Source organism: Piliocolobus tephrosceles, chromosome 2 (genome assembly GCF_002776525.5).
Source record: "Piliocolobus tephrosceles isolate RC106 chromosome 2, ASM277652v3, whole genome shotgun sequence".
In the NCBI taxonomy this organism is placed as follows: domain Eukaryota; kingdom Metazoa; phylum Chordata; class Mammalia; order Primates; family Cercopithecidae; genus Piliocolobus; species Piliocolobus tephrosceles.
This window is the reverse complement of record NC_045435.1, coordinates 130,680,333-130,707,780: the sequence shown is the minus strand read 5'-3', so window position 1 is coordinate 130,707,780 and position 27,448 is coordinate 130,680,333. Positions and strand designations below refer to the sequence as shown.

Genomic DNA, 27,448 nt, shown 5'->3' with positions numbered 1-27,448 from the left:
AATAATAATAATAATAATAATAATAATAATAATAATAATAATAATAATTGTATAAATATATTCATACTCTCTCTATACAAAACAGAGAAGGGGATTTTTGTGATGCAGTCGAGATTCTGGAGAGAGACACTCCATTATTTTACTCGTCAGAGTCCCCTATTTGACATTTTAAACTCCATTATAATCAGTACTTAATTTTTTCTTTCCTAAAATTACAAAGCACTTTGTGAAAGTCACAATATTAAGACCTCCACCAGGTGAAATGTATTCAGGCCCCCACACTCTGATGTGATGAGACACATATATACAAATACACACTTTCTCTGATCTGTTATAAGCATATGAATATCCTTTTTTTTTTTTTTTTTTTTTTTTTTTAGATGGAGTCTTGCACCGTCGCCCAGGCCGAAGTGCAGTGGCATTATCTCTGCTCACTGCAAGTTCCACCTCCCAGGTTCACGCCATTCTCCTGTCTCAGCCTCCTGTGTAGCTGGGACTATAGGCACCCGCCACCACACCTGGCTAATTTTTTGTATTTTAGTAGAGATGGAGTTTCACCATGTTAGCCAGGATGGTCTTGATCTCCTGACCTCATGATCTGCCCGTCTCAGCCTCCCACAGTGCTGGGATTATAGGCATGAGCCACCATGCCCAGCCTCAATATTCATTTCATAGCTGGCTTTCTATATAAATTAAATTATATCTTCAAAAATCAATAATTATAGCTTGTGAGGTTTTTATTTTTGCAATTGGCATGACTTTATACAATGGTTTTTCCATTACATGACAAAAAAAAAAAAAAAAATGATGAGAATTTCCATCTTATATATCTGTTTATTCATTAATAGAAAACATCCATGCAAGAAAAATTACACATAGTAAATGTGAATTTGTACTCATGCTTAGGAGTTGAAGATTTTTTTCTAATGACATGAGATGATACTGAATACAGCTAATAAATTTAACCTGTGATCTTTAGTTCAAAAGTAAATGTTAATTTTCAAGTTTTTCAAATGTCGTCAAAAATCACCTAAATTGAAATTTGTTTAGATTTATAATTTTTAAATGCTGAGTTATGAAATGTGAGTTTTGTGCTTTGGAGAGGCTGAAGATGCCTCTGCATTGATCTTTATTAAGAATTCTCTCTTTTACTCTGAAAATCCTTCTATTTTCAGAAGTAAATTATCTCTTTCAAAAATACTAGTTTATAAAAAGAAGCATCAATAGTTCTGTCTCTTCTATGTCACAATCTTCAGTTGCATCAGATCTTGGGTGTAGGGGATATCACTCTAAGCCAGTGTTTCTCCAAGGGAAGATTCCCCTACCAGCAGGATTAGCATTGTCTGGGAATTTGTTGAATCAGGAGCTTGGATTTTGTTTTAATAAGCAATCTGTTCTTAAAAGCCCTCCAGGTGATTTTGTTGCTAAAATCTGATGCTTGTTTTCAAACTTAACTGTTTATAAGTTAGCCGGGAAGTTTGTTAAAGAGTGGGTTTCTGTATCCCTGGTGAGACCTATTGAAGCAGAATTTCAGGAAACCAAAGCCAGGAAATATGCATCTTAAACTTGGCCTCATGTAATTCTGATGCAGTTGATGAGGGATCTTCATTGAGAACCAAGTTAGAACAGTGGTTCTTTGCTGCATATGGAAACCTTTAATCTGGAAAATTTTAAGAGTCCTGATGTCTAAGCCATGCTCCACACACATTAAGTCGAATGCTGGAGGTTAGACCCAGACATCAGTATTATTTTAAACTTCACAAGTGATTTTAATGTTTAGCCAAGTTTAAGAACCAATACTTTTAGAAAGCATTAAGAAAGAATGCCAGTATAGCATGGTGGAAAGCATAAGGCTTGAGAACCAGCCCTGTGACCTAAGGCAAGTTACTAAATCTCTCTAAATATCGATTTTTCAGCTGTATAGTGAGGGAATTACTTCAAGATTAAACAACCAGTGCAAAGCACCTGGCAGTTTCCCTTCCTCTTAAGTGTATTCGTGTTGATTTTACCTTGGTTTATATGCCAGAGAAGTTACTTCCATACTTGGGAAAAAAAAAAAAAAAACACTTTTTCTAATATTTTACTATAATACTTCCCATACTTACCTTTGCTGGAGAATAACAATGACTTGATGGATGGGCGTGGTGGTTCACGCCTGTCATTCCAGCACTTTGGGAGACCAAGGCGGGAGGATCACTTGAACCCAGAAGTTGGAGACCTGCTTTGGCAACACAGTGAGACTCTGTCTGTATAAAAAATAAAAAAATTAGGAGGGCATAGTGAGATGTGTCTGTAATCCCAGCTACTCAGAGGTTGAGGTTGGTGGATTGCTTGAACCTGGAAGGTCGAGGCTGCAGTGAGCCGTGATCTCACCACTGCACTCTAGCTTGGGGCTCCAGAGTGAGAACCTGTCTCAAAAAATATAAATAGGTAAATAGAAAATCAGAGAGAGAAAATTGACTTGAGACTGTTTGACTTGGTTAGCACTTATGCTACGAAAACAGTTTTTACTTTTCTCTCCAGTTTTATCTACCTGCTCAGCCCATGTTGCCCAAAAATAAGAAAGACGTTTTCTCCCATAGGTATCCCTGATAGCACTTTCAGCACCAATTCAGTCTCCATTGATCTTTCTGAAAAACTAGATTTAGTTTTACCAGGAAAGATCTGCCACCTGGTGGTTAAATTTGGTAATGGTAGATTGTGCTGCCACTGTACACCTGAAGAATGGTATTCCACACAGCTCAACCTAGTGCAAAAACCAGTCACTCTACATACAGCTGCCCATAGAGGGCAGATGCTGCAACAACCTTCTAAGGAACCCTGCTTTGGTATTCTCTTTATAACAAAGTAAAATTTATTTTTTTTTCTAAAACAGTTTCGTTTTTGTCACCCAGACTAGAAAGCGATTCTCATGCCTCAGCCTCCCGAGTAGCTAGGATTACAGGCATGTACCATCATGATCAGCTAATTTTTTTGTATTTTTAATAGAGATGGGGTTTCACCATGTTAGCCAGGCTAGTCTCAAACTCCTGCCCTCAAGTAATCTGCCCACATTGGCCTCCCAAAGTGCTGGGATTACAGGCAAGAGCCACTGTGCCCAGCCAAAGTAGAATATATTTTCTAACCAAATTATTCAATAGTTGTTCTGTGACTAATAACTTTTTAGAAAGTATCGTCTGCCACCTTTTCTGAGAAACTGAGTTTGCTTTTTCCTTACCTATATATATTACAAAATGACCATGTTTATGGATCCAATTAGTTTACTTGATATGTGAAATGGTCAAGGAAGTTATGGTGTCTAGAAATCCCATATTTCTAGCACGTCCCTCATCATTAAGATTTTTTTTTAAAAAAAATTACTGTGTAATGGAGATTCATTTGAATTCCATCTGAGAAATACTACTTATTTGCACTAAACTATACCTGTTCAATTAGATAATTTCATCTTTCAGCAAATGACTTAGAAGACAATAAGCTGGTAGTAATTTTAATTTTTATTGCAACGATTTAAAGCTAATTACACAAAAACAGGTAACTATGAGGTGATGGATATGCCAGTTAATCGTGGTCATTTCACAATGTATATGTGTGTATATAGATATATAAAATGTCATGTTCTACACTTCAAAGATACACAATTTTCATTGGTCATGCTTCAATAAAGCTGGGGCAGAGGGAGACAATTCTGAGTGAAAACAGTTTCCCTCATTACTAACAGCTGCACATTCAAATGAATCTCTTTTCTCCTTAGAATGGGCAGCCGGATCCACGTCTACCCAAATGGATCCCTGTTTATTGGATCAGTAACAGAAAAAGACAGTGGTGTCTACTTGTGTGTGGCAAGAAACAAAATGGGGGATGATCTGATACTGATGTATGTCAGCCTAAGACTGAAACCTGCCAAAATTGACCACAAGCGGTATTTTAGAAAGCAAGTGCTCCATGGGAAAGATTTCCAAGTAGATTGTAAAGCTTCTGGCTCTCCAACGCCAGAGATATCTTGGAGTTTGCCCGATGGAACCATGATCAACAATGCAATGCAAGCCGATGACAGTGGCCACAGGACCAGGAGATATACCCTTTTCAACAATGGAACTTTATACTTCAACAAAGTTGGGGTAGCAGAGGAAGGAGATTATACTTGCTATGCCCAGAACACCCTAGGGAAGGATGAAATGAAGGTCCACTTAACAGTTATAACGGCTGCTCCCCGGATAAGGCAGGGTAACAAAACCAACGAGAGAATCAAAGCTGGAGACACAGCTGTCCTTGACTGTGAGGTCACTGGCGATCCCAAACCAAAAATATTTTGGTTGCTGCCTTCCAACGACATGATTTCCTTCTCCATTGATAGGTACACATTTCATGTCAATGGGTCTTTGACCATCAACAAAGTGAAACTGCTCGATTCTGGAGAGTACGTATGTGTAGCCCGAAATCCCAGTGGGGATGACACCAAAATGTACAAACTGGAAGTTGTCTCTAAACCTCCATTAATCAATGGACTGTATACAAACAGAACTGTTATTAAAGCCACAGCCGTGAGACATTCCAAAAAACACTTTGACTGCAGAGCTGAAGGGACACCATCTCCTGAAGTCATGTGGATCATGCCAGACAGTATTCTCCTCACAGCCCCATACTATGGAAGCAGAATCACAGTCTATACAAATGGAACCTTGGAAATTAGGAATGTGAGGCTTTCAGATTCAGCTGATTTTATCTGTGTGGCCCGAAATGAAGGTGGAGAGAGCGTGCTGGTGGTACAGTTAGAAGTACTGGAAATGCTGAGAAGACCGACATTCAGAAATCCATTTAATGAAAAAATAGTTGCCCAACTGGGAAAGTCCACAGCATTGAATTGCTCTGTTGATGGTAACCCACCACCTGAAATAATCTGGATTTTACCAAATGGAACACGATTTTCCAATGGACCACAAGGCTATCAGTATCTGATAGCAAGCAATGGTTCTTTCATCATTTATAAAACAACTCGGGAGGATGCAGGAAAATATCGCTGTGCAGCTAGGAATAAAGTTGGCTATATTGAGAAATTAGTCATATTAGAAATTGGCCAGAAGCCAGTTATTCTTACATATGCACCAGGGACAGTAAAAGGCATCAGTGGAGAGTCTCTATCACTGCATTGTGTGTCTGATGGAATCCCTAAGCCAAATATCAAATGGACTATGCCAAGTGGTTATGTTGTGGACAGGCCTCAAACTAATGGGAAATACATATTGCATGACAATGGCACATTAGTCATCAAAGAAGCAACAGCTTATGACAGAGGCAACTATATCTGTAAGGCTCAAAATAGTGTTGGTCATACACTGATTACTGTTCCAGTAATGATTGTAGCCTACCCTCCCCGAATTACAAATCGTCCACCCACAAGTATTGTCACCAGGACAGGGGCAGCCTTTCAGCTCCACTGTGTGGCCCTGGGAGTTCCCAAGCCAGAAATCACGTGGGAGATGCCTGCCCACTCCCTTCTCTCAACAGCAAGTAAAGAGAGGACACGTGGAAGCAAGCAGCTTCACTTACAAGGTACCCTAGTCATTCAGAATCCCCAAACCTCTGATTCTGGGATATACAAATGCACAGCAAAGAATCCACTTGGTAGTGATTATGCAGCAACGTATATTCAAGTAATCTGACATGAAATAAACATGTGGGCAGAATTTATTTTTTGAAAGAAGTTTAATCAAAGGCAGCCATAGGCATGTAAATGAATTTGAATACATTTACAGTATTAAATTTACAATGAACATGCAAAATAAAAGGACTTGTAAATAAATGCATTATGAACTGATGATATTGATTTATTTAATGGATCTCAAAACAAACTTTTAACTTAAGGCACTTTTATTTTGCCAACAAATAACAATAAACATTAAAACAGTCCACTATAAAATAACAAATGGCTAATGTACCTGAATTTTTCAGTAAAAAAATGAACTTTTAATACCAGTTGCCTAGTGTCCACTTCCTATCAATGTTACAAGCATGGCACTCAGAACAGAGACAATGGAAAATATTAAATCTGCAATCTTCTTTATGTAAATTTACCATCCTGATGTATAAATATTTTGTGGTTTATAAATTTTTTTGCTAAAACCTACAGAAAATAAGCACTGAACTGTCTTGATTATGATTCACCATTTGTTCACACTGAAAATGTTCATTGATGGGGAATACAAAAATGTTTTAATAACTGCATTTAAAAAAAATAAATGCAGGCTCACTTTTCCACATGTAAAAAGCAATGTAATAACTGCACATCATAAAATGTGAAAAGGGGGTTGATTACTTTTGTCCAAATATACCCATTAAAAAGGTTTTAAAAATACAATGAAACTTCTTTATAACTTTAAAATCTAGCTCAGGCACCCCTGGTTTGGAGCTGTTTATAAGGAAATTTTTCTGAGGCGGAATCATTGCTCTATAAGCATTTCATTTAATTAATAATTCTTTTTATGGGATGGGAAAATGTTTGGGAGGGTCTAGATCTATTATATATAATGAAGTTTCACTGTATTTAAAATCTGATCAATCCTACACAAAATGTTGCTTTTTGTAATTCACTGAATTTATATGACATGCTTAATTCAACCTGAATTAATTTGGGGAATATTATTATATGATTGATCTTATCTAAATCTAGGGCTGGGGTTTTCCAGTGTAATTTTTCCAGCATCTATTCAAACATTCACCTATTAGGAATTATAGGAGCTTTATAAATGGGAAAAAAATGCCATAGGTCTTAGATATCTCAGTGCACAAAACCGAGAATTACTAATATGTTAGCCCCTGCCAATCATTTGAGACATGTGGTATAGCGCCCTTGGGTTGTCATCACACTGACTTTCAGCTAGCCCCATCTAGCCTAAAATGTGACCTGCTTGCAACTTATGTCTGATGTTAGTACCTTGTGGCTGGAAGTGGTCAAAGATGCTCTTTGTAATTGATCTCCCTCTACTTCCAGGCCAAGAAGGGTAAATGCAATGACAAATGCAACCCTATTAGGAAAAAGCCTGCAGTGTAAACAAGAGAGTCTATGGGCTTCTTATATCCACAAATTGTGATAGGTATAGCTGACTCTATTTGATTTCAAGGTCTGCCTTTAAGGGGAGCTGGGGTCTCCATCTTATGCTAAGGTAATTTCCTCTGGTAAGGTACCAGGTTCTGCCACAGGGCTTTCCCTTGTGACCATCTTAATGCAAAAGAATGCATTTGCTAGAAAAGAAAAAAAAAAAAAGAAAAAAGAAACCTCTCAAGATACAGAATTAATAGGAAGAAAATCTGAAGACTAAAGTAATTCTAGTTATTTTCTTTATAATGCGCAGGGGTAACACAGCATTCCTCAACTTTCCATAGAATCTTGGAATTACAGTCTTAGCATAACTAACTTTCTCACCTAAAAAAAAGAACACAGATATGCCCCACAGCCTTCATGTGCAAAATGATTAATAATTTAACTCACCTCTGCAAAATATAAAGTGCATACAAATGCTATGCAATTATAACACTCATTCTTAAAACAGTATTACTGTTGTTTGCAATGTTGAGCTACAAAATATATGGTTCAAACTGAACTGGCAAAGAAATTTGGAAAGAAATAACAAAGATGAAACATGACTCACTCACTAGGCACAACATTTACATTTCGGTTCTTTTGCCAATGCAGTCATTATATAGATATATTACTTTGAATAAAACAACTTCATAAGCTTATCTAAGTATGATTCTTGAGAAGAAAAAAATCTGATATACAAAACCAGCAAAAATGTGTACAGATACATCTTCTGAAAGCAGATAGACTGTTAATTTAGTGAAAAGAATGGTTTTTAATGTTTTGGCAAAGTCTTTCCCAGCCCAGAGTAAACACAAAATGGGCAGGCTGGAGTGAAATATTTTCACAGTGTACAAAGCAGTTCACATGGATGTTGCCACAGCAAAGTAAGCTGACATGTATTTGAGGTCATTTGCATGAGTCAAACTTTGCAATGAGTAACTCACCTAGGAAGATATAAATTATTTGCAAAAGAAAATGTCTACTAAAGTTGTACTAGCTAGATTTTAAAAAAGTAGATTTACATGGTCTGCTCGTTATAGACAAGTCTATTCACAGTATGCTTGACTATATTATATGTAAAATCATATGGCAAAAGAAAATGAAATAACAGAGAACATGGGAAAATATCCCCCACATATGTTTTAAAATGCCCTGCAATTTTCACATTCAAAATTTTATGCATCTAAATCTAAAAAAATATTATATGGAATACTCTTAAGTTACACAAACTGATAATTTACTGGTTTCTGTTTTACTCTAATAGGAGCAAATTACCACATACTTGAACAAAGTTAAAATAGTTACTATTTCTTTATAATAAATTTGATGTATAATTTACTTGTGCTTTTTGCACCAATTTATAAATACAGTATATGCAATACACAACCAAGACTGACACTGACAGCAATAATTAAATTCAAAATAGCAAATACTTACCATACAAAATAAACAGCAAATACACCTTGTATGAAAACCAGAGCCTTCTGGACTTTGGGGCCAGATTCTCTGGAAACATGTCAAGTGTGAGCACTGGAATCTCAAGCCAGCTGCTGGGGCTTTTCCCTTAAGGTGGCATAAGGTTCAGGAGAACCAAAACTGGCAACAAATAGTTGGACGATTCCACTGCAGTTCTTTCAGGCCTTTAGGATGTACATGTTGTACCTTCACAATGACTCTCGTCAATGATCTTGCCTCAAAACAAATTTGAGTACAGCTACTTCTAACAGGTTTCCGCACATCTTAGGGCGGCTCTCACAGGAACCTTGGTTTAGGTTCTTAGTTTAAGAAGTTTAAGTACTAAGCAACAATCTGTTTCAGCACCTTTTGACCACAACAAAAGCAAAGCAAAGTCCTACATAAATAAGAACAAAGTTTATAAAGTGCTTATGAGATTACAAACATTTCAAATTAGAGCAATGCAAATAAATGTCCATTTCACCATCACAGGTGAATGCGGAATAAATGGGTCATGTTTCTGCCAAGATCTGACATTCCTTTCAAATCAGTAGTTTGGTCCAGCAGAGTTTGGAAAATAAAATTTAAAAAACAAAACAAACAAACAAAAAAAACTTCATCATTAATGAATGAAATACATAAATACTTTAAATCCATCATAATCCATTCTTTCTAGAAATGTGAGATTCAAAAAAAGCACCAATTTCAAAAGGTCTGCTAGCACACTCTTCCGGGAGTAGGCCTGCCTGCATGATTCACATTTGTAAACCTACTTTAAAGGTAGTTCAACAAAATCAAACCGTAACTTCTCCTTGGATTTTTGTTTAAACACCTTTTTTGTGTGTGTATGTGTGTGAGATGTAGCACACAATATAGTAAAATGTCAAAGAAATGATAAAACAAAGGGACATTTTAAAGATGACTAATGCATTAAATTTGATTTTCTGTTTTTCAGTGCAAACATAAAACATCATGTCTTCTCCTCTTGCAGATTCAGAAGTGTGAAGGATGTCCATATGGAGTCACTCCTTGCTGTGGCTGGTTGCCTAAGGAGAAAAATAAATTCAACCAAACGTACAGATACAAAACTATTGCCCAGATAGCTGCTACCCTCTTGTCACGGCTCTCAGTACCAGCCGCAGGTACAGGGAAACAGAGTGGCCAGAGAGTACCATCACTTGTCCTGAAAAACCCTTGTGGTGGGATTCAAGTACCACCCCGCAGAGAGGCCAACCTTAGTTTACAGTCCACACTTGACAATGCAACGCCACAGGATTTAGTTTACTGGCCCATCCAAAGTGTCTCCCTCTGAACTAAACTACTTGGTATTAACTTTCAAAAGGAGTACAGTAAAAGTTTCATAAAACATTGAAAGTTCTCAAAATGCTTATAAAAGTCAGCAATTCTGCTTTAACACATAATTGGTAAGAGAACATTAGATTGGAACTGAGCAGTTTTCTGCAAATGGCCATAAGATATGTACCTCAGAACTGTGCAAGAGTATTTGCAGGTGCAAAAGTGTGTGTGTGTGATGACTCAAGCATGTGCCCATGTAGACATGCATACCTGCACATACACACAGAAACAAGGAATGGTCAGTAGATACCAAAAAATGACACAGGCTTAGAAACAGCTACTGCTTGTTTAACTCTGGAGTATTCAATGGGGGCCCCATTCACATGGGCCACGCTCTCAAAGCAGCCCTCTGGAGTTGTGTGGTGAACAGCTCAGCCTAGTCACCACTCTTCAACAATGAAGTCTGGTGTAACTGCTTATCAGGCAGCCGAGTATGTACCGTGGTTAAGAGGTGGGCTCTGGAAGGAGTGCCTCTGAGTTCAAGTCTCAGCTCTATTAGCTGAAAAACCTTGGGTAAATGAGTCAATGTCCCTGTCCTTCAGTTGCTTCGTCATCTGTAATGTGGGAACAGTAATAATATGTAATCTCACAGGGTGAGTTAAAGTAAATCAATACATGGAAAGTCCCAGTGCCTGGGTCCTAGAAAGTACTCCATAAATGATGGCTTTAACAAAAAGCTGAGCTCTGGTAGACAGGAATTAAGAGTAGATATCTTCCCCCAAACAGGTGCCACTTTATAAAAATCATAGGTACCTATTTCTAAACACTAGAAGAAAAAAATCTGCCTTAAGATTATATTTTCTGTAAGAATAAGGATTCTGGAATTAGTGAAACATAATGAGATTTTAATTACAAATGTCTTTTAATAAACCACATCTATTAAACAGTAAACAGTAGCTAGAAATGAAGATTTACTTGATTTATCTGGCATTAAATGAGACCATAAGAGAAAAATATTTTTAAAGAAGAAAAAAAATATTGGGTATGCACTGGTAGAGACACTGAGGTATAAAAGGGACATCCCTCTGTCAGAAACCAAGCTGCCCCTTAGTAATTACATGACTTGTTTCCTTACAGTATCAGCAGGCTACCAGACCTGCACCACTGCCTTCACCACAAACTGCTCTTCACTCTGGTACCTCACAACCACATAATCCAAGACCAAGAGGAAACTGCTAGTCTCACTCATTGCACGGATGGAAAAACTACATGACCCAGATAATGGCGGCCAAGTTGGCATCAAAATTTACGTCTCCTGACTTCCAGGCCAATATTCTTTGCATCACAGGGAGCTTGCTCCCATTTCTAAAAGGATTTGCTGTTCTATGACACCAGCACAGGGGTGATTCAATTCATTGAGATGAGTTATGATGAAATGGGCTATTGGTATATTCTCTAGAAAGGCAGCATATTAAAAAACAAACACAAACACCACACCAGCACTACAGGCAAGATTACTAGGGAGAAAACACTGCCTCGCCATGCTGTCTATGATGTTACAGGGTTTGATTGAGGAGTGACTATCAGAAGGGCAGGAGGGTGCAGTGGTTAAAAATATTCACAGTCTGACAGTTTAGTGCTGGCCTCCCTGTATCCGAAGATCTTTGGGAGGCCAGCTAACTTTATTCATCTGTATAATTAAGGGCATTAGCTGATGCTCCCTGAACTCTCCAGCTTTAAACAAAGGACACCTTGGATTCCATAGGAGTCCCCGCAATGAGAAGAAACATTTCTAGATTCTGGTGGAAGCAAAAAGAAAGTATCTTCACTGAATTTCAGAAAAATTGGGGTTTTCCCAGGAAAGGAAGCATTCAAGCCAAAACCAAACCAAGACAGAATGAAAATAACCTTGGGCTAAACCAAATACCATGAACACTATACTGAGGAAGATGGTAGCATCTTGGGAGAGCCGCCACTTTGTTTTGCTGGCTTATTTTTAATTTTCCAGGAGCCATCTGTTCCATGACACACAGGGGTACTTACTTGAAAGCTGCTTCTGGAGCTGCCGCACCAAGGCGGCCGTCTGCTGCTGCTGCTGGGTCTGCTGCAAGCCTTGCCTGGGAAACTGTAATGGCGACAGGAGAAAGGACAGAAATCATTCCATGGTGCCAATCACAGACAAGAACAGAGACTAACTTGTAGTGCCAGTCTGTAAGGTACTTCTCAACACTTCACGAAAAAAGGGCCATGACCAGTGTGTGTGAATTTTCGTCTACACCTTGTTGTACCTCTGGTGAACATCTGAAGTACCCCATCTATTCAGGAACCCACGCTCCAGGTTATTAGTTGGCATTTATTTGAAGAGCCCCAATGAAGAACTCCACACTACAGAGGTAGCTCAGCAGTTCAAAGATCCTGGTCATCTCACCCTTTACCAGCTAGCTCATGAGGATCACGATATTAATATTGGCAAAATGAAAGCTCTCTGGTTGGAAGATTTGTTCAAGGATTACAGGCTGTGCCTTGCACGAATGGGAGAAAAGAATCTGGTGTGGCAGAGTGGTACCCTAGGACTGGGGCTCATTTGGGACTATACCCTCCCCATGTGATGGAGGATGAAGGTTCGCTAATCCCACCCTCAGAGCCAAGGCCTGGGCAGGATGAGTGAGGCACTAACTTTAAGAAAGTGCTAATTCCCAGGGCCATGCAAATACAGGCTCTGTAGGAAGAATCAGGTTAGAGGCATAATATAGGCGGCCACATGCCCTGATTCTATCCACTAAGTTCATGCAAGAAATTGTGGTTATTCCAAAGGGGAAAAAAATCAGCATCTACTAGAAGCAAAATTACTTTTGGTTAGAATCACTGGTAGTGCCAATTTACTTTTTCATCTTAATCTTCAAATTTCCGACTATCGTTTTCTCCCTTTTCTTTCTTTCCCTTCTCTCCTCCCCCAACCCTCTTCTCTCCTCCTGGTCTGTCACTGTCATAAAGGAGGCATTCTGACACAGGCACATACATCAGCACTGTGCTGGCTGTTTCCCATGTGCCCACCCTCCGTGTGCTCACCAGGCTGCCTGTGTGGAGAGCATCAACAAGGCTGGCCCCTCTGCCCTCCGACTTCTAGGTCGGGGGTGGGGGGTGCTCCCAGGAGACTGGAGCACAGGAGCACAGGAGCACAGTGAGGCTGGGAGGGAGCAGAGGGAAGTTTTGTTTTTGCCAATTTTCCTCCATGGGAATCTCTGCTGGCTGGATGTGCCCCACTCCAGGAAGGTTGCAGCTCTGGCCAGGTACCCTCCCCACCTCTCTCCCCTTCTTGTCCCACTGGGATTAGGGGCAGTCAGTGAGTGCGCCATCACCCACGGCTGGTTTTCCATACCTTTGTAATTCGTCTTTTGAAAAAGACTCCTCAGTTACCTAACGCAAGTACAACATCTATTTCCTCCTCAGAGCTTGCCAAGAATAGCCCAGGATTATAAGTATAGTTGCCAGATTTAGCAAATAAAAATACAACATGTCTAGTTAAATGTGAATTTCAAATAAACAACATTTTAGTTCCAAGCATGTCCCAAATATTGCACATGACAAATACTACATTTGGTGTAAGTATATTCCATGCAGTACTTGGGATATACACTGAAGTGTTATTCGTTGTTTACCTGAAACTCAAATTTAACTAGGAGCCATGTATTTTATCTGGCAATCCTATCTTGTCCTCTATTTAGAGGGCATTACCAAGCTGATACTTTTAAAACTGAATATTTGGCATGACAGCTGGTTCAACTGTTTCTCTCCCACCAGACAGTGAGTGACTGAAGGACAAGCGCTTGGCCGATCTACTGATGTATCTGTAGTATCCAGCCCTGCCAGGCACACAGCAGGTACTCAGTAGCAACTGATGGAATGACTAATTCTAATAGCCTTCAATTCCCACAACTTTCCTAATAACAAGAAAGATCCACAAAACTAATGAACTATTTCCTCCACCAATGTTACTATTTTCCCCAATACAAATTAGAGAAGCAGCAGCTTGCCATTTTATTCCATTGCCCAAATCAAGAGTAAAAAATAAAAATCAATCTTTCATTTATATGGAAATGTTAGTAAAGTAAGTATTCTTTTCTATTCAGTAGTTTTTATGCTTACTTGGGGAAACTACCCTATTTATTTAACAAAGCCTTATATTGTACTATAATATAAGGTACTGTTCCAGACATTCTATGTATCTATTAGCATATTTAATGCTGACTCAGCTGTAACCGTCCTCAATCTCTTATCCAAAGTCTTAAGACAGATATGTGCTTTGGAATCTGAACATATGCAATTTACTAAGAAACATTCCTAATATGCAGACCAGGCAAAATGTAGGACAGCATTCCATAATCAAGCATATTACATTTCTGTAGCAAGCACATGAATAATTCTATCAGATAGGATAAATGAAAAGAGCCTCATGTCTATTCAGGTCAGCTTTTGCCACCAATGAGTTCATGTCAAATTTTCCTGTTCACTTCTGACTGGTTAAGACTGCTGCCCCCAGAAAATGTCCCATATCTATACATCTATCATCTTACAGACTTATTTCACTGCGGTAAACACATTTAAAATCTACTTTTAGCAATTCTGGAGTATACATTATTAACTACAATTACCTTGCTATGCATTAGATCAACAAAACTTATTCCTCCTGTCTAAATGAAACTTTGGACCCTCTGACCAAACACCACATTCCCCTCAAGGCTATCCATGATTGAAAATATCAACTTCCAAATATTAACTTATTCGGAAATAATTACAGATTCTAAAAGGCTGTCTATAAAGATGTCTAAGCTGATTGAATAGCATATTGGGGTACATGGTGTATAAACAGTCAACATTTATTCATTCAACAAACACATAGCTGCCTTCTTTATGTTCATTTAAAGCTACTTCAAATAGAGTATTTCACAGAATAAAACACTGTAGTGGTTGCCTCAGATACTACATTTTGCAGAGCCTAAACAGTAATGTGTACACGTGTGTGCGTGTGTGTGTTGGGGAGTGCAAGGTGGTCTGAGGGTGGCTTAAGAGGTGGTACATAGTCAGAGGGCCTCAAATTGTGATCCAGGGATTCCTGGGAGAGGTCCCCAAGACACTATCAGGTTACCTGCAAGCTCAAAACCATTTTCAAAATAATACTAAGACATTATCTGCTTTTTTCACTTATTTTCTGATGCACATACATTACAGCTTTCCAGAGCCTACATAACATGTGCTATTACAACAAATCAAATGTTCTCTATTAAACCAGACATTGAAGAAATTTTCAAAAATGTAAAACAGGCCAGGCACAGTGAGTCACCCCTGTAATCCCAGCACTCTGAGAGGCCAAGGAGAGCAGACAGCTTGAGCCTCGGAGTTAGAGACCAGCCCGGGCAACATGGCAAATCGCCATCTCTACAAAAAAATTATGAAAATTAGCCAGGCATGGTGGTGCATGCCTGTAGTTCCAGCTACTTGGGAGGCTGATGTGGGAGGATCACTTGAGCCCAGGAGGTCAAGGCTGCAGTGAGCCGTGATTATACCACTGCATTCCAGCCTGGGTAACAAAGAAAGACCCTGTCTCAAAAAAAAGTAACACTATGTCATTTTCATATAACTTTATTTTGAAACATATGCCTATGTTTCATAAAAGCATGCTACTTTCAGTAACATGAGTTTATCTTTAGGTACTAAACATAACAATATTTGGCATTAACAATATTTTTTATTTCTAACATGGTAAATATTGATACACAAAAGCTCTTTGGGTCTGCAATAATTTTTGAACATGAAGGGATTCTGAGGCCAAGAAATTTGACCAACTTCCTTAAACTGACCAGAAATACATGGTCTATGTCTACAATCTTCTTACAGTGTTTCATCACATCTGCTTCCTCTTAAGGCCTCTGAATACGAATTTTAACTTGCTTTTATCTGTACATGCACAGGCACTAGGCCCCAGATGCAATTTCTCTGGGCTCTGGAGCACCTGCCACCAGGAGACGTGGCCTGCCTCCAACACCCTACAGAAGCCTCACCACTGAGCATTTCAATTCAAACTGCACCCCTCCTGTGAAGAACTGAACCCTGTATGTGGCTGAGGAAGCACAAAATCACTGCGGGAAATTTAAAGGATTATCCTCCTTTCTAGACTTCCTGAATTAGAATTTCTGTAGCTAATGTGCTAGAAATCTGAATTTCAAAATGGCTCCCCCAGGTGGTTCATGTGCTTGGTGAGATTTTGGAATCATCACTGCGGTGGGAGTTGAATTTTTAATTTACCAAAACAGGGCAATAAATAGGTTCAGTGAGGTGTAACTAGAGGTCCCCCAAATCATAATCTATGTGTTTTGCATTCCATGTTCAAATGTGAGAAATGAAGTGGGAAAGATTCTTTTGGCCCATATCCATACAGGAGATGATCTCTCCCCTCTGTGCCTTTGCAGATGTTCATCCCTTCTCCTGGAATACACTTCCTCCCCACTTCGTTCCACTCTACCCTTCCCATAAATCTACTCATCCTTCAAAGATCAGCTGAAGTTATCATCCATTCCCTCATGCATTTAAAGAGTGAATCACGGCTTTTGTACCCTTAGTATTGTGTAAATGCCTCTATTAGCAAACATACGGTTTAACATGATAATTGCTTCTCTCTCTAAGATTCTGGATTTTTATTTCTCAGAGGCAGAAGCCGTGCCATGCTCCTGCTCTAACCACAAGACCAAATATCCAGCTTAATACCGTCAGGTGTAACTAATTAACATGGCATAACCACTGTCCAGGAAATACCACTGTTTGCTGAATTAAAAAAAACAAAAAACAAAAAAAAACCAAAAACAAAAATGTATTTACTGTAGTTCCCAGGTACTTGGAAGGCTGAGGTGGAAAGATCACTTGAGCCTAAGAGTTTGAGGCTGCAGTGAGCCATGATCACACCACTGCACCCCAGCCTGGCTGACAGAGTGAGACTCTGTCTCTAAAATAAATTAAAATTAAAGTTCTGAAAATGTATTTTGATGTATTTTTACTTTTATTCAATAACATTTACTTCTTCTGCTCAATCACAGCATAGGTAAAAATGTGCTGCTAATTAGTAATTTCTATTTCAATAAACATCATGTAAATATTTTTTGTCTCAAAACTTGAGCTTGCCCCATCAGCAGAAGCATATACTGACAAGATCAGCCACAGGACTGATGCGGTGATGGACCTGCTGATGCTCAGATGGTCTGGACACCTTGCCTCCTGAACTGTGTTTTTCCTTTCTTACGGATAATGTGTGATTTTAACAAACGTTTTTTTCATTGCTTTGACATCCAACAAATGAGTCATTCAACAAATATTTACCAAAATCCAGGCAATCTTCTGGGTTCCAAGGGCACCAAACTGAATAAAATACATCCCTTCCCTTATGACAGTGATGAGGTTTTTGTTGTGACCACTCCATTTGTTAGCAAAAGAACAAAGCAGCAAGGCAACATTTATTTTAAATCTGTACTACCAACTGATGGAGTCCACAGATTCCTCCGATGAAGGAAGCATGGTCGTCCATCAGTACAAGCGGCAGCAGAGGAACAACAATGTATATAGGGGCCTCCACCGAGCACCTGGGAAAAACTTGTGCATGCACTCAGCCACATCTCCACCCTCACAGGGCAGCACACTCAGTCCACACTCTCAGACAGGGCTAGCAGCTGATGTGTTTCAGAGTTTGTTGTGTGTTTATTTTCAAGGTAACTAGTAACTTGCATAGAGTCATCTTTTTTATTTAGAGACAGAGTTTTGCTCTGTCGCTCAGGTTACAGTGCAGTGGTACGATTTCGGCTCACTGCAAGCTCTGCCTCCCGGGTTCACGCCGTTCTCCTGCCTCAGCCTCCCGAGTAGCTGCGACTACAGGCGCCCACCATCACGCCCGGCTAATTTTTTGTATTTTTAGTAGAAATGGAGTTTCACTGTGTTAGCCAGGATGGTCTCTATCTCCTGATCTCGTGATCCACCCGCCTCGGTCTCCCAAAGTGCTGGGATTACAGACGTGAGCCACCGTGTCCGGCAGAGTCATCTCTTTAAATCTGTACACAGTTTAGTAAGAAAAAAGTACTATATCAAATATACTGGCTATGCAGTTACCAGAAATCTGATATTTCTTCCCCAACCTCTTTCTATAAATATTACTTCTTCTTTTCCTTCCAAAAGAAAAAAAAAAAAATTCCAAATTCATGCAAAAGAAGGCAAAGTTGCTCAATGTTCTCTGGACCTAATGTCTTCCACTTCAAAAGGAGAATCATATTATCTGTACATGCTACTTCCTAATTCCAGAGGCAGTCTGAAAAAATATCTCAACTTCTCTGAATGGAACAAATAAATTTCTTGAGGAAGAGTAAAGGACAATTTCACAAGTGATCACTGACTAAAATTTAATATAATTATGTAACGATTGCTACCATTATGCATATTTTTAAAAGGCAAATATTCAATGTAATACGAAACAGACACAAGGATCGGGCGATGTGAAAAGCCAACTGTTTAAAGCTTTCTGTTAGCATATTTTTTTAAGTCACCAAACTAAGACAACCTGAGTTTAAGATGAAAGGAAATGACGCAGTAGGATGGTATCGACATTATTTTCTTAACACCAGAAGGAGTTTTAAAGAAAAGATCATGGTCTGTCAACATATTTAGTTAAGAGTTAATTTAATCATAACAACACATAAGCATTAAAAATATTTTTCTAGTCAAGAACTATAATGTAGGCCAAAATCAGACATGCCAAATATATTTTCCCAGCAAGGGCACCATGTCTTTATTTCCAGATGATTTTCCTTCACAGAATACAAGCAACTTAAGTAAGTAAATGACAACACAGGCATTGATATTAAGTCCAGGCCAGATTTAATTTGTAAACACAGGCTTTTCTTGGTCCTTCTTGCTCTTTTCACAGAAAAACTCTTTTCTGGTGACATGTTTTAAAGAAGCACTCATTTCTGTCCTGAGTCACTTTTTACAAGTTGTTAACTTCTTATTAAGTTTTTACAGTGGTTTTTTACAGCCAAAACCAAGGGATGATCATTGTCCCACACATCCCAGCTGATGCCGTCAATGAGCAAAGAGATGAACAAAATAGTCAAAAAGCAACGAATCCATTCTGCACATGTACCCCAGAATTTAAAGTTAAAAGAAAAATAGCTGGGCATGGTGGTAGGCACCTATAATCCCAGCTACTCGGGAGGCTGAGGCAGGAGAATCGCTTCAACCGGGGAGGAAGAGGTTTCAGTGAGCCGAGATCACACCACTGCAAGCCAGCCTGGGTGACAGAGGAAGACTCTGTCTCTCTCTCTCTCTATATATATATATATTTTATGATCTCCTAGAATGCATTAAAATAGAATGGACTTGTGCAAAAGCTAAAAAAAGAGATCTAGTTCTGTTCCTCTTACAACAGCAACAAAAGAACAAAAAATATATATTTTCATTAATTCTAAACAAAACTTGAATTCCAACTCTAAAAAAAATTAACATTCAATTTTCTTTTCGTTTCAAAAAAAAGAGCAATGAATCAAATCCTACTGCCTTCAACATCTGCCACATTCAGCCTCCTCCATCAAGGCTTCCCAAACTTCTCTCACCTTCTGACCTTTTATTATTTCAGTTGAATTATGTTCCCTAAAAAAGACATGTTGGAGTCCTAACACCCAGTACCTCGGAATGTGACCTTATTTAGAAACAGGGTCTTTACAGTGGTAATCAAGCTGAAATTAGGTAATTAGGATGGGACCTAAACCAATATGACTGATGTCCTTATAAAAAGTGGAAATTTATAAGGACTGGTGTCCTTACAAAAAGTAGACACGTATATGCACAGTGAGAATGCCTGTGAAGGTGAAGGCAAAGCCCAGGGTGCTGCTTCTATGGGCTGAGCGATGCCAAAGAGTCCCAGCAAGCCACCAAAAGCTGGAGGAGAGGCATGGAACAGATTCTCTCTCGCAGTCCTCAGAGGAAACCAACTCTGCAGACACCTTGATCTTGGGCCTCTGGTCTCCAAAACAGACAATACATTTCTATTGTTGAAGACATCCAGTTTGTGTACTTTGTTAGGGAGTCCTAGCAAACTAATACAATGCCTCCAGCTCTTCTATCAAAAATTCAGCAACTGTAAACTACTTTCCACAGGCAGTGCTGCCGTTGAGCCACTTCCTATGATGCTAAGTCCTCTAGTGGCAGGAAGCGATGTTTCACCAGCATGCTCTATAACATCTGGCAGGGTGCTGGTCTCTACCACACATACCATGACTGCAATGACTTCTGCACTACCCTAAGAAAAAAGCATTTATTGAATTCAACTGTGAATGTCATCAGATAGCAGCAGGACAAGTCATGGGATGGATGGCAATGTGTTACCATTACCACTTCTGCTTTGATACAGCATGAATCAGAACCCCAAAACAGGAAGAGTTCACTTATCTTCAACAGCTACCTTACCACCCTCTTCTCTAACAAAGGAAAAAAACAAAGGATAGCTTTGGCTACTACCAAGAACTGAATCTGCTGGAGATGTTTACAAAATATAAATAAATATATTTATAATACATATAATGTATCTTAGTGGAACTATTAAGAAAAAGAAAAATACCAAAAGATAAAAGGAAATATAAAATTTTTCTTGCCAGCCATGGTGGCTCACGCCTATAATCTCAGCATTTTGGGAGGCCCAGGCAGGTGGATCACCTGAGGTCAGGACGCCTGGCCAACATAGTGAAACCCCGTCTCTACTAAAAATACAAAAATTAGCCGAGTGTGATGGTGCGTGCCTGTAATCTCAGTTTCCTGGGAGGCTGAGGCACAAGAACTGCTGGAACTCAGGAGGTGGAGGTTGTAGTGAGCCAAGATTGCACCACTGCACTCCAGCCTGGGCGAGAGAGCAACACTCTGTCTCAAAAACAAACAAACAAACAAACAAACAAAAAACAAAATAAAAAAACACAGCAAAGCACAGGAAGAAGCATGACTGGAAAACTGGAGACAAAGAAATTTGGGGAAGAGGTATGTGGATGAACCTGAGTGGTTGAAAACTGTGAAGATATCTGTATCCCATGTGAGTGCTCGCCAGTGGAGACCTCAGCAGAGGAAGATTTTAATAATCAAGTGGATAGGATGACCCATCCTATGGACACCACTCAGCCTCTTTCCCCAGCCACCCCTGTCATTCCCCAATGGGCCCATGAACAAAGTGGCCACGGTGGCAGGGATGGAGGTTACGCACAGGCTCAGCAGCATGGACTTCCACTCACAAAGGATGACCTGGCTACGGCCACCACTGAGTGCCCAATTTGCCAACAGCAGAGACCAATACTGAGCCCACGATATGCCACCATTCCTCAGGATGATCAGCCAGCTACATGGTGGCAGGTTGATTATATTGGACTTCTTCCATCATGGAAATGGCAGAGGTTTGTCCTCACTGGAAGACACTTACTCTGGATGTGGGTTTGCCTATCCTGAATGCAACGCTTCTGCCAAGACTACTGTCCACGGACTTACAGAACACTTTATCCACCATCATGGTATTCCACACAGCACTGCCTCTGACCAAGGCACTGACTTTATAGCTAAAGAAGTGCAGCAGTGGGCTCACACTCATGGAATTCACTGGTCTTACCATGTTCCCCATCATCCTGAAGCAGCTGGATTGACAGAATGATGGAATGGCCTTTTGAAGTTACAATTACAATGCCAACTAGGTGACATTGTATGAAGATAGGCCATGTATGCTGTGAATCAGCATCCAATATATAGTACTGTTTCTCCCATAGCCAGGATTCACAAGTCCAGGAATCAAGGGGTGGAAGTGGAAGTGGCACCACTCACCATCACCCCTAGTGATCCACTAGCAAAATTTTTGCTTCCTGTTCCCACAACATTACGTTCTGCTGGCCTAGAGGTCTTTTAGTTTCAGAGGGAGGAACACTGCCACTAGGAATGCAATGATTCCATTAAACTGGAAGTTAAGATTGCCACCTGGACACTTTGGGCTCCTCCTGCCTTTAAGCCAGCAGGCTAAGAAGGGAGTTACAGTGTTGGCTGAGGTGACTGACCCAGACTATCAAGATGAAATCAGTCTACTACTTCACAACGGAGGTAAGGAAGAGTATTCATGGAATACAGATCCATAAGGGCGTCTCTTAGTGTTACCATGCTCTGTGATTAAGATCAATGGGAAACTACAACAGCCCAACCCAGACAGGACTACAAATGATCCAGACCCCTCAGGAATGAAGGTTTGGGTCACTCAACCAGGAAAAAAAACACAACCTGCTGAGGTGCTTGCTGAAGGCAAAGGGAAAACAGAATGGGTAGTAGAAGAAGGTAGTCATCAATACCGGCTATGACCACGTGACCACTGGCAGAAAAGAGGACTGTAACTGTCATGAGCATTTCTTCCTTTTGTTAAAAACATGTTTGTGCGGCTGTACACTTGTACTATCTTAATTTTATTTCCTTTTCCTTTATCATGTGACACAGGATTTACTGACTTCATATCAGCATTTAAGTATTGTTAATTTTATATAATAATATTTGGGTTGGGAATTAGTGCGTTTTTGGGTTATATGAAGGACGGTTGTATTATATTAGCTGTAACTATGACCTTACTATTGTCTTTATTTGAAGATTATGTCTGATCTCAGGAGATGTGTATGGGCTCAAGATGACAAGGGGTGGGCTTGTGATGGTTAATACTGAGTGTCAACTTGATTAGATTGAAAGATGCAAAGGATTGTTCCTGGGTGTGTCTGAGGGTGTTGCCCAAGGAGATTAACATTTGAGTCACTGGGCTGGGGAAGGCAGACCCACCCTTAATCTAGTGGGCACCATCTAATCAGCTGCCAGTGAATATAAAGCAGGCATAAAAATATGAACAGGAGAGACTGGCCTAGCCTTCCAGCCTACATCTTTCTCCCATATTGGATGCTTCCTGCCCTCAAACACTGGACTCCCACGTTCTTCAGTTTTGGAACTCAGACTGGCTCTACTTGCTCCTCAGCCTGCAGATGGCCTATTGTGGGACCTTGTGGAGGTGTGAGTTAATACTTAACAAATTCCCCTTTACATATATGTATCTATTCCATGAGTTCTGTCCTTCTAGAGAACCCTAATACATATACCAACTGCTAAATGCATAAACATAAGAGTTAGAAAATCACCATTTTGTACCCATTACAGAGTAAGAACTAGTGTTTGGTAGTATAATAGGGCAACAATGGTTTACTATAATTTACTATATGTCTCAAAATCACTAAAAGAGTAGAAATGGAATACAAAGAAGCACAAAGCAACACAAAGTAACGCAAAGAAATGAGAAATGCCTGAGGTGATGGGTACCCCAATTACCCTGATTTGATCATTACACATTGAAAGCTTGTATCGAAATCTCACCTGTACCACATAAATATGTACAAATATTATGTATCTATAATTAAAAATAAAAGAATTAAAACTTAAAGAAAATAATTTTTCCTCAGCCATACTAAAAATGAATTTAGGCAAGAATAATTTAATAGATGCTAACAGTAGTGTGTGAAGATTTGATGATTAATGACAGATCTATCAAACTATTCTCATAAATTATTAATTACAAAGGGAAAATAATAAGTTCACAGTGGGGAGATCTATCAGACACAGGACACACAAAAGGATTAAAGTAACATTACCAACAATGTATATCCTAATGCCATACACTGAAAAGGACACAATGGCACCTCTAATATTGTTGCCAAAAGTGTATAATCTGAATCTAATCATGATTAATCTAGGCAGATAAATCTAATTGAGTAGCATTCTACAAAATAAACATTCCATACACCCTAAAAATGTCAACTTCATGAAGACAAAAAGGCAGCTTTGGAGTTGGTCTAGATGAAGGCGAGTAAAAAGACATGAAAGCTAAATGCAAAATGTGATGATCCTGAACTAGGGGGGAAAAATCAATGCAATAAAGAGCATTAATTGGTCTATTTGCAAGAGTTATAGGTTATAAAGCATTGTAGTAATGTTCAGTTTCCTAATTTTAATAATAATACGCAGTTTTTAGAAGAGAATATCCTTGTTCTTGGAAACAAGAACAAGCTAAAGTACTTAGGGGTAAAGAGGCACATGTAAATGGTGGTAGGTGGGGAGAGTGAAAGAATAATAAAGCAAATGAGACAAAATGTTAAGAATTAGTAAATTTGGGTAAAGGGCTTGGGGAAATTCTTTGTACTATTCTTGCAACTTTTCTGTCGTTTGAAATTATTTCAAAATAAAAAGTTATATCTTGTTCTTGTATGGGACATTAGACTCAGCTAACAGTGTTGCATCCTTCTACAACATTTGCTAAGTAACAGTCAGCCAGTTCCTGCTGATACACATCAGGTAAGTAGGCAGTCAGTGCAGTTTTATATACTACCTCTACTTTAAAAAGGTTTTCTGAAGTAGATTGCAATAAATGTCACAAACATATATATATATATTTTAATCAGAGCTGGAAAAACTAGATCCATAATTAAAAAGAATTAACTTAAAAATTAAAAGAATTAAAAATGGGGAAGAGGCCGGGCGTGGTGGCTCACGCCTGTAATCCCAGCACTTTGGGAGGCCAAGGAGGGTGGATCACCTGAGATCATGAATTCAAGACCACAGTATGGCCAACATGGTGAAACCCCATCTCTACTAAAATTACAAAAATTAGCTGGGCATGGTGACAGGTTCCTGTAATCCCAGCTATCTGGGAGGCTGAGGCAGGAGAACTGCTTGAACCTAGGAGGCGGAGGTTGCAGTGACCTGAGATCACACCACTGCACTCCAGCCTGAGTGACAGAGTGAGATTCTGTCTCAAAAGAAAAAAAGAAAAGAAAGAAAAAAAAAAAGGGCTGGCGGTGGGGGGGGCACGGAACAAACTGGCTTAGGCAGAATTTGTTAAATGTACTATGGACGCTCTATTCCAGTTGACCATGTTCTGGTCAATAAGTTGTCCGTTTTGGACACAGTTCTTTAACCACCTAATTCTACTCTGATCCCTCCTCATGTACTATGGCTACACTGTGTTGTTCCCCCTTTTCTACAAGTTGTGAAACCATTCAGTTTAAAAATCCTGTGCTGAAGGCAGTCTACACTACTGTTTCCCAAAGTGTGAGACATGTGCGGTAAGCCAGCTCGCCGTAGGTAGGGCTCACTCATGCAATTCACATTGCTCAGTTGAATGGAGATTCCCTTCTAAATTCTTTTTGTATTTACTTTCACAGGTATTTCCAATATGTGGCAAGTGATAATAATTACAGATGGTAGTGATAAAATGCTTCTTTGAAAAATACATTTATTTAAGCAAATAGAATAAGATGACAGTTTTAAAAAGTAATTAATGAAACAGGAATATGGCATCGCAAAAGTAAATGCTGTTGAAAATGACTAAGGTTTAGAAAACTTTGATGGCTATACATAACGCAACTTTTTTTTTTCTTTTGAGATAGAATCTCACTCTGTCACCCAAGCTGGAGTACAGTGGTGCCATCTCAGCTCACTGCAACATCCGCCTCCCAGGTTCAAGCAATTCTCCTGCCTCAGCCTCCCAAATAGCTGGGATTACAGGCACCTGTCACCACGCCCACGTGAAGCTAGAGAAGTGAACTATCTGACTGCGAGTTACATGAAAATGCTTGTAGCAAGTGCTAACTCACTGAAAAACGATTTCTTATTGAAGATAATAGATAATATTTTAGTAAGCACGCCCATGTTTTTTGAGATTACAGTAAAAAAGTACAGTAAGATAACCTTTTAAACATACACAGTAAATCATCATTTTAACATTGTTTAGAAAAAAAGCATCTCGATGTAAAAATTTTTGTCTGTGGAATAGTCTAAACGACATTGAAGAAGAATAATGGTATAACCTACTGAATCCCAAATATTTACTTGTATCTTCTTATGAAAATAAATATACCAGCTACAATGACAACAAAATTTTGGTAAAGTTCTAGGAAAAAATCGCTAGGGTATATTTAGGCTATGTTGATTCTTAACAATCTTATGAACATGAAGAATGCAACCTGCTTTTAAAGAAGAAACTCACATGTCTGATTCCAAAACACCAGGCCTTACCAAGGGCTGCTGGGGCTGCATTGCTTGGAGACCAAGGGTCTGACTCTGGGGCTGCGAGGACTGCTGGGGCTGGGGAGGCTGCTGGGGCTGGGGCTGCTGGGGCTGCTGCATCTGGAAAGAGGGTAAAAAGGTTATACACTTAAAAGAAGATAATAGCATTGCTGAATCTGTTTCCCCCACATACCTTTTATCTAATTTTTATGTTGTAGTAAAAACAATATATACCGGCCTGCTGCATCTCTACCTTGCTGAACCTCATTCATCCTTTTGAGGGTAAGACCTAAACCTGCTCATCCATGAAGCCTTCTAGGACCACCCAACCCCACAGATCTCTTCCTGTGGCAGTCAGTATTGCTGTCTATACCACGCTGCGCTGTCTGGGGCCATCCTTTCTGTTTACTGTTTTAATTCCTTTCATGTAATTTGTCCTTCCACATGTTTTATCCCTTCTTACCCTACAGGTTGGACAGGGACTGCTCAGTAGTAATCTTCTCATTCCTTATGATATCTGGCAGAATTCTTATAGTTCCCCGCCGCCCCCCAAAAGGAAGATGCAGACTAGTTAGTCGCCATGAGACCTTCTGGAATAATTTACATCATAAATTCAGAAATCATGTCAGTAACAGGGTTGGCTCAAACACACAGCTCTTGGGAAATGCTTCCAAGTCACAGAAGAAGCACAGACCAGACATCCACCAGGTGGGACACAGAGAAGAGAAAAATATTAATAGTTGTTTTGTCTCAATGACCTTTAAAATTTCCTCCACCCAAACACTTCATCCTGATAATGACAGTCTAGACATTTCTTCATCTTTTGCACTTTTCCAACTTGGTTTGCATACTATCCCCTCAATTATTGGTCTTCTTTACAGCCAAGTAATTAACAGTTATTGCCATATGGCATTTCTCACTAAGTGACAACACTCATGGATCTGGAATCCTAGCAGAGGTCTGGGGAGCATGATCCCAACAAGAACAATGCAAGCTGGACCAAAATCACAATGATTGCAATATGATTCTCCAGTTAGTCCTCTAGAATCTTTTCTAAGAAGAATTAACACAACTTCATCATTATTAACTTTTTCCTTTACAGAGGTGGCCAGTCACCAAAAAAGAAGTATAAAGTATAATCCTGATGTAGAAGCAAATCACTTATCTCCAGGGAAGAATGTGTTGATGATGAAAAAATTACCAGAAGGACGTATTATGCTAATTAGGATAAAAAGTACACATGGTTCAATAAGAAAAGGCTTTCCATATTTGCAGCCTTGAAAAACACCAACACAAGATTTAAAACTGGTAAGTAAACAAACAATGTGGTAACTTTCCTCGGTGATTTGGAAATGAGAGATTCTAAACTAGAGCAAAATATAAATTATCAATCCTAAAAAATTCTGAAACATAGCCTCAGATCTTGGAAAAAATGATTTAAGAAAGTGAGTACTAATAGTTATATTAATAATATTAGTCATA

General features: G+C 39.3%; 2 protein-coding genes across 4 annotated transcripts in view; one reads left to right on the top strand and one right to left on the bottom strand.

The window, feature by feature from the left end:
• IGSF10 (immunoglobulin superfamily member 10) overlaps positions 1-6,664 on the top strand; it is a 23,100-nt gene extending 16,436 nt beyond the window's left edge. Inside the window, exons 1-2 of one of the 3 annotated variants that reach the window (XM_023232116.3) lie at positions 1,673-1,725; positions 3,752-6,664. In XM_023232116.3, the coding sequence (XP_023087884.2) occupies positions 3,753-5,660 (1,908 nt within the window). In that variant the 5' untranslated portion in view covers positions 1,673-1,725; position 3,752 and the 3' untranslated portion in view covers positions 5,661-6,664. Of the gene's footprint in view, positions 1-1,672; positions 1,880-3,751 lie in introns of those variants that run through there. The other 2 variants (XM_023232115.3, XM_023232114.2) reach the window with 2 other exon arrangements.
• Positions 5,670-27,448, bottom strand: part of MED12L (mediator complex subunit 12L) — a 345,920-nt gene continuing 324,141 nt past the window's right edge. Inside the window, exons 42-44 of the mRNA XM_023232117.2 lie at positions 25,976-26,086; positions 11,873-11,954; positions 5,670-9,579 (exon numbers count right to left, since the gene is read on the bottom strand). Of these exons, the coding sequence (XP_023087885.1) occupies positions 9,527-9,579; positions 11,873-11,954; positions 25,976-26,086 (246 nt within the window). The 3' untranslated portion in view covers positions 5,670-9,526. The remainder of the gene's footprint in view (positions 9,580-11,872; positions 11,955-25,975; positions 26,087-27,448) is intronic.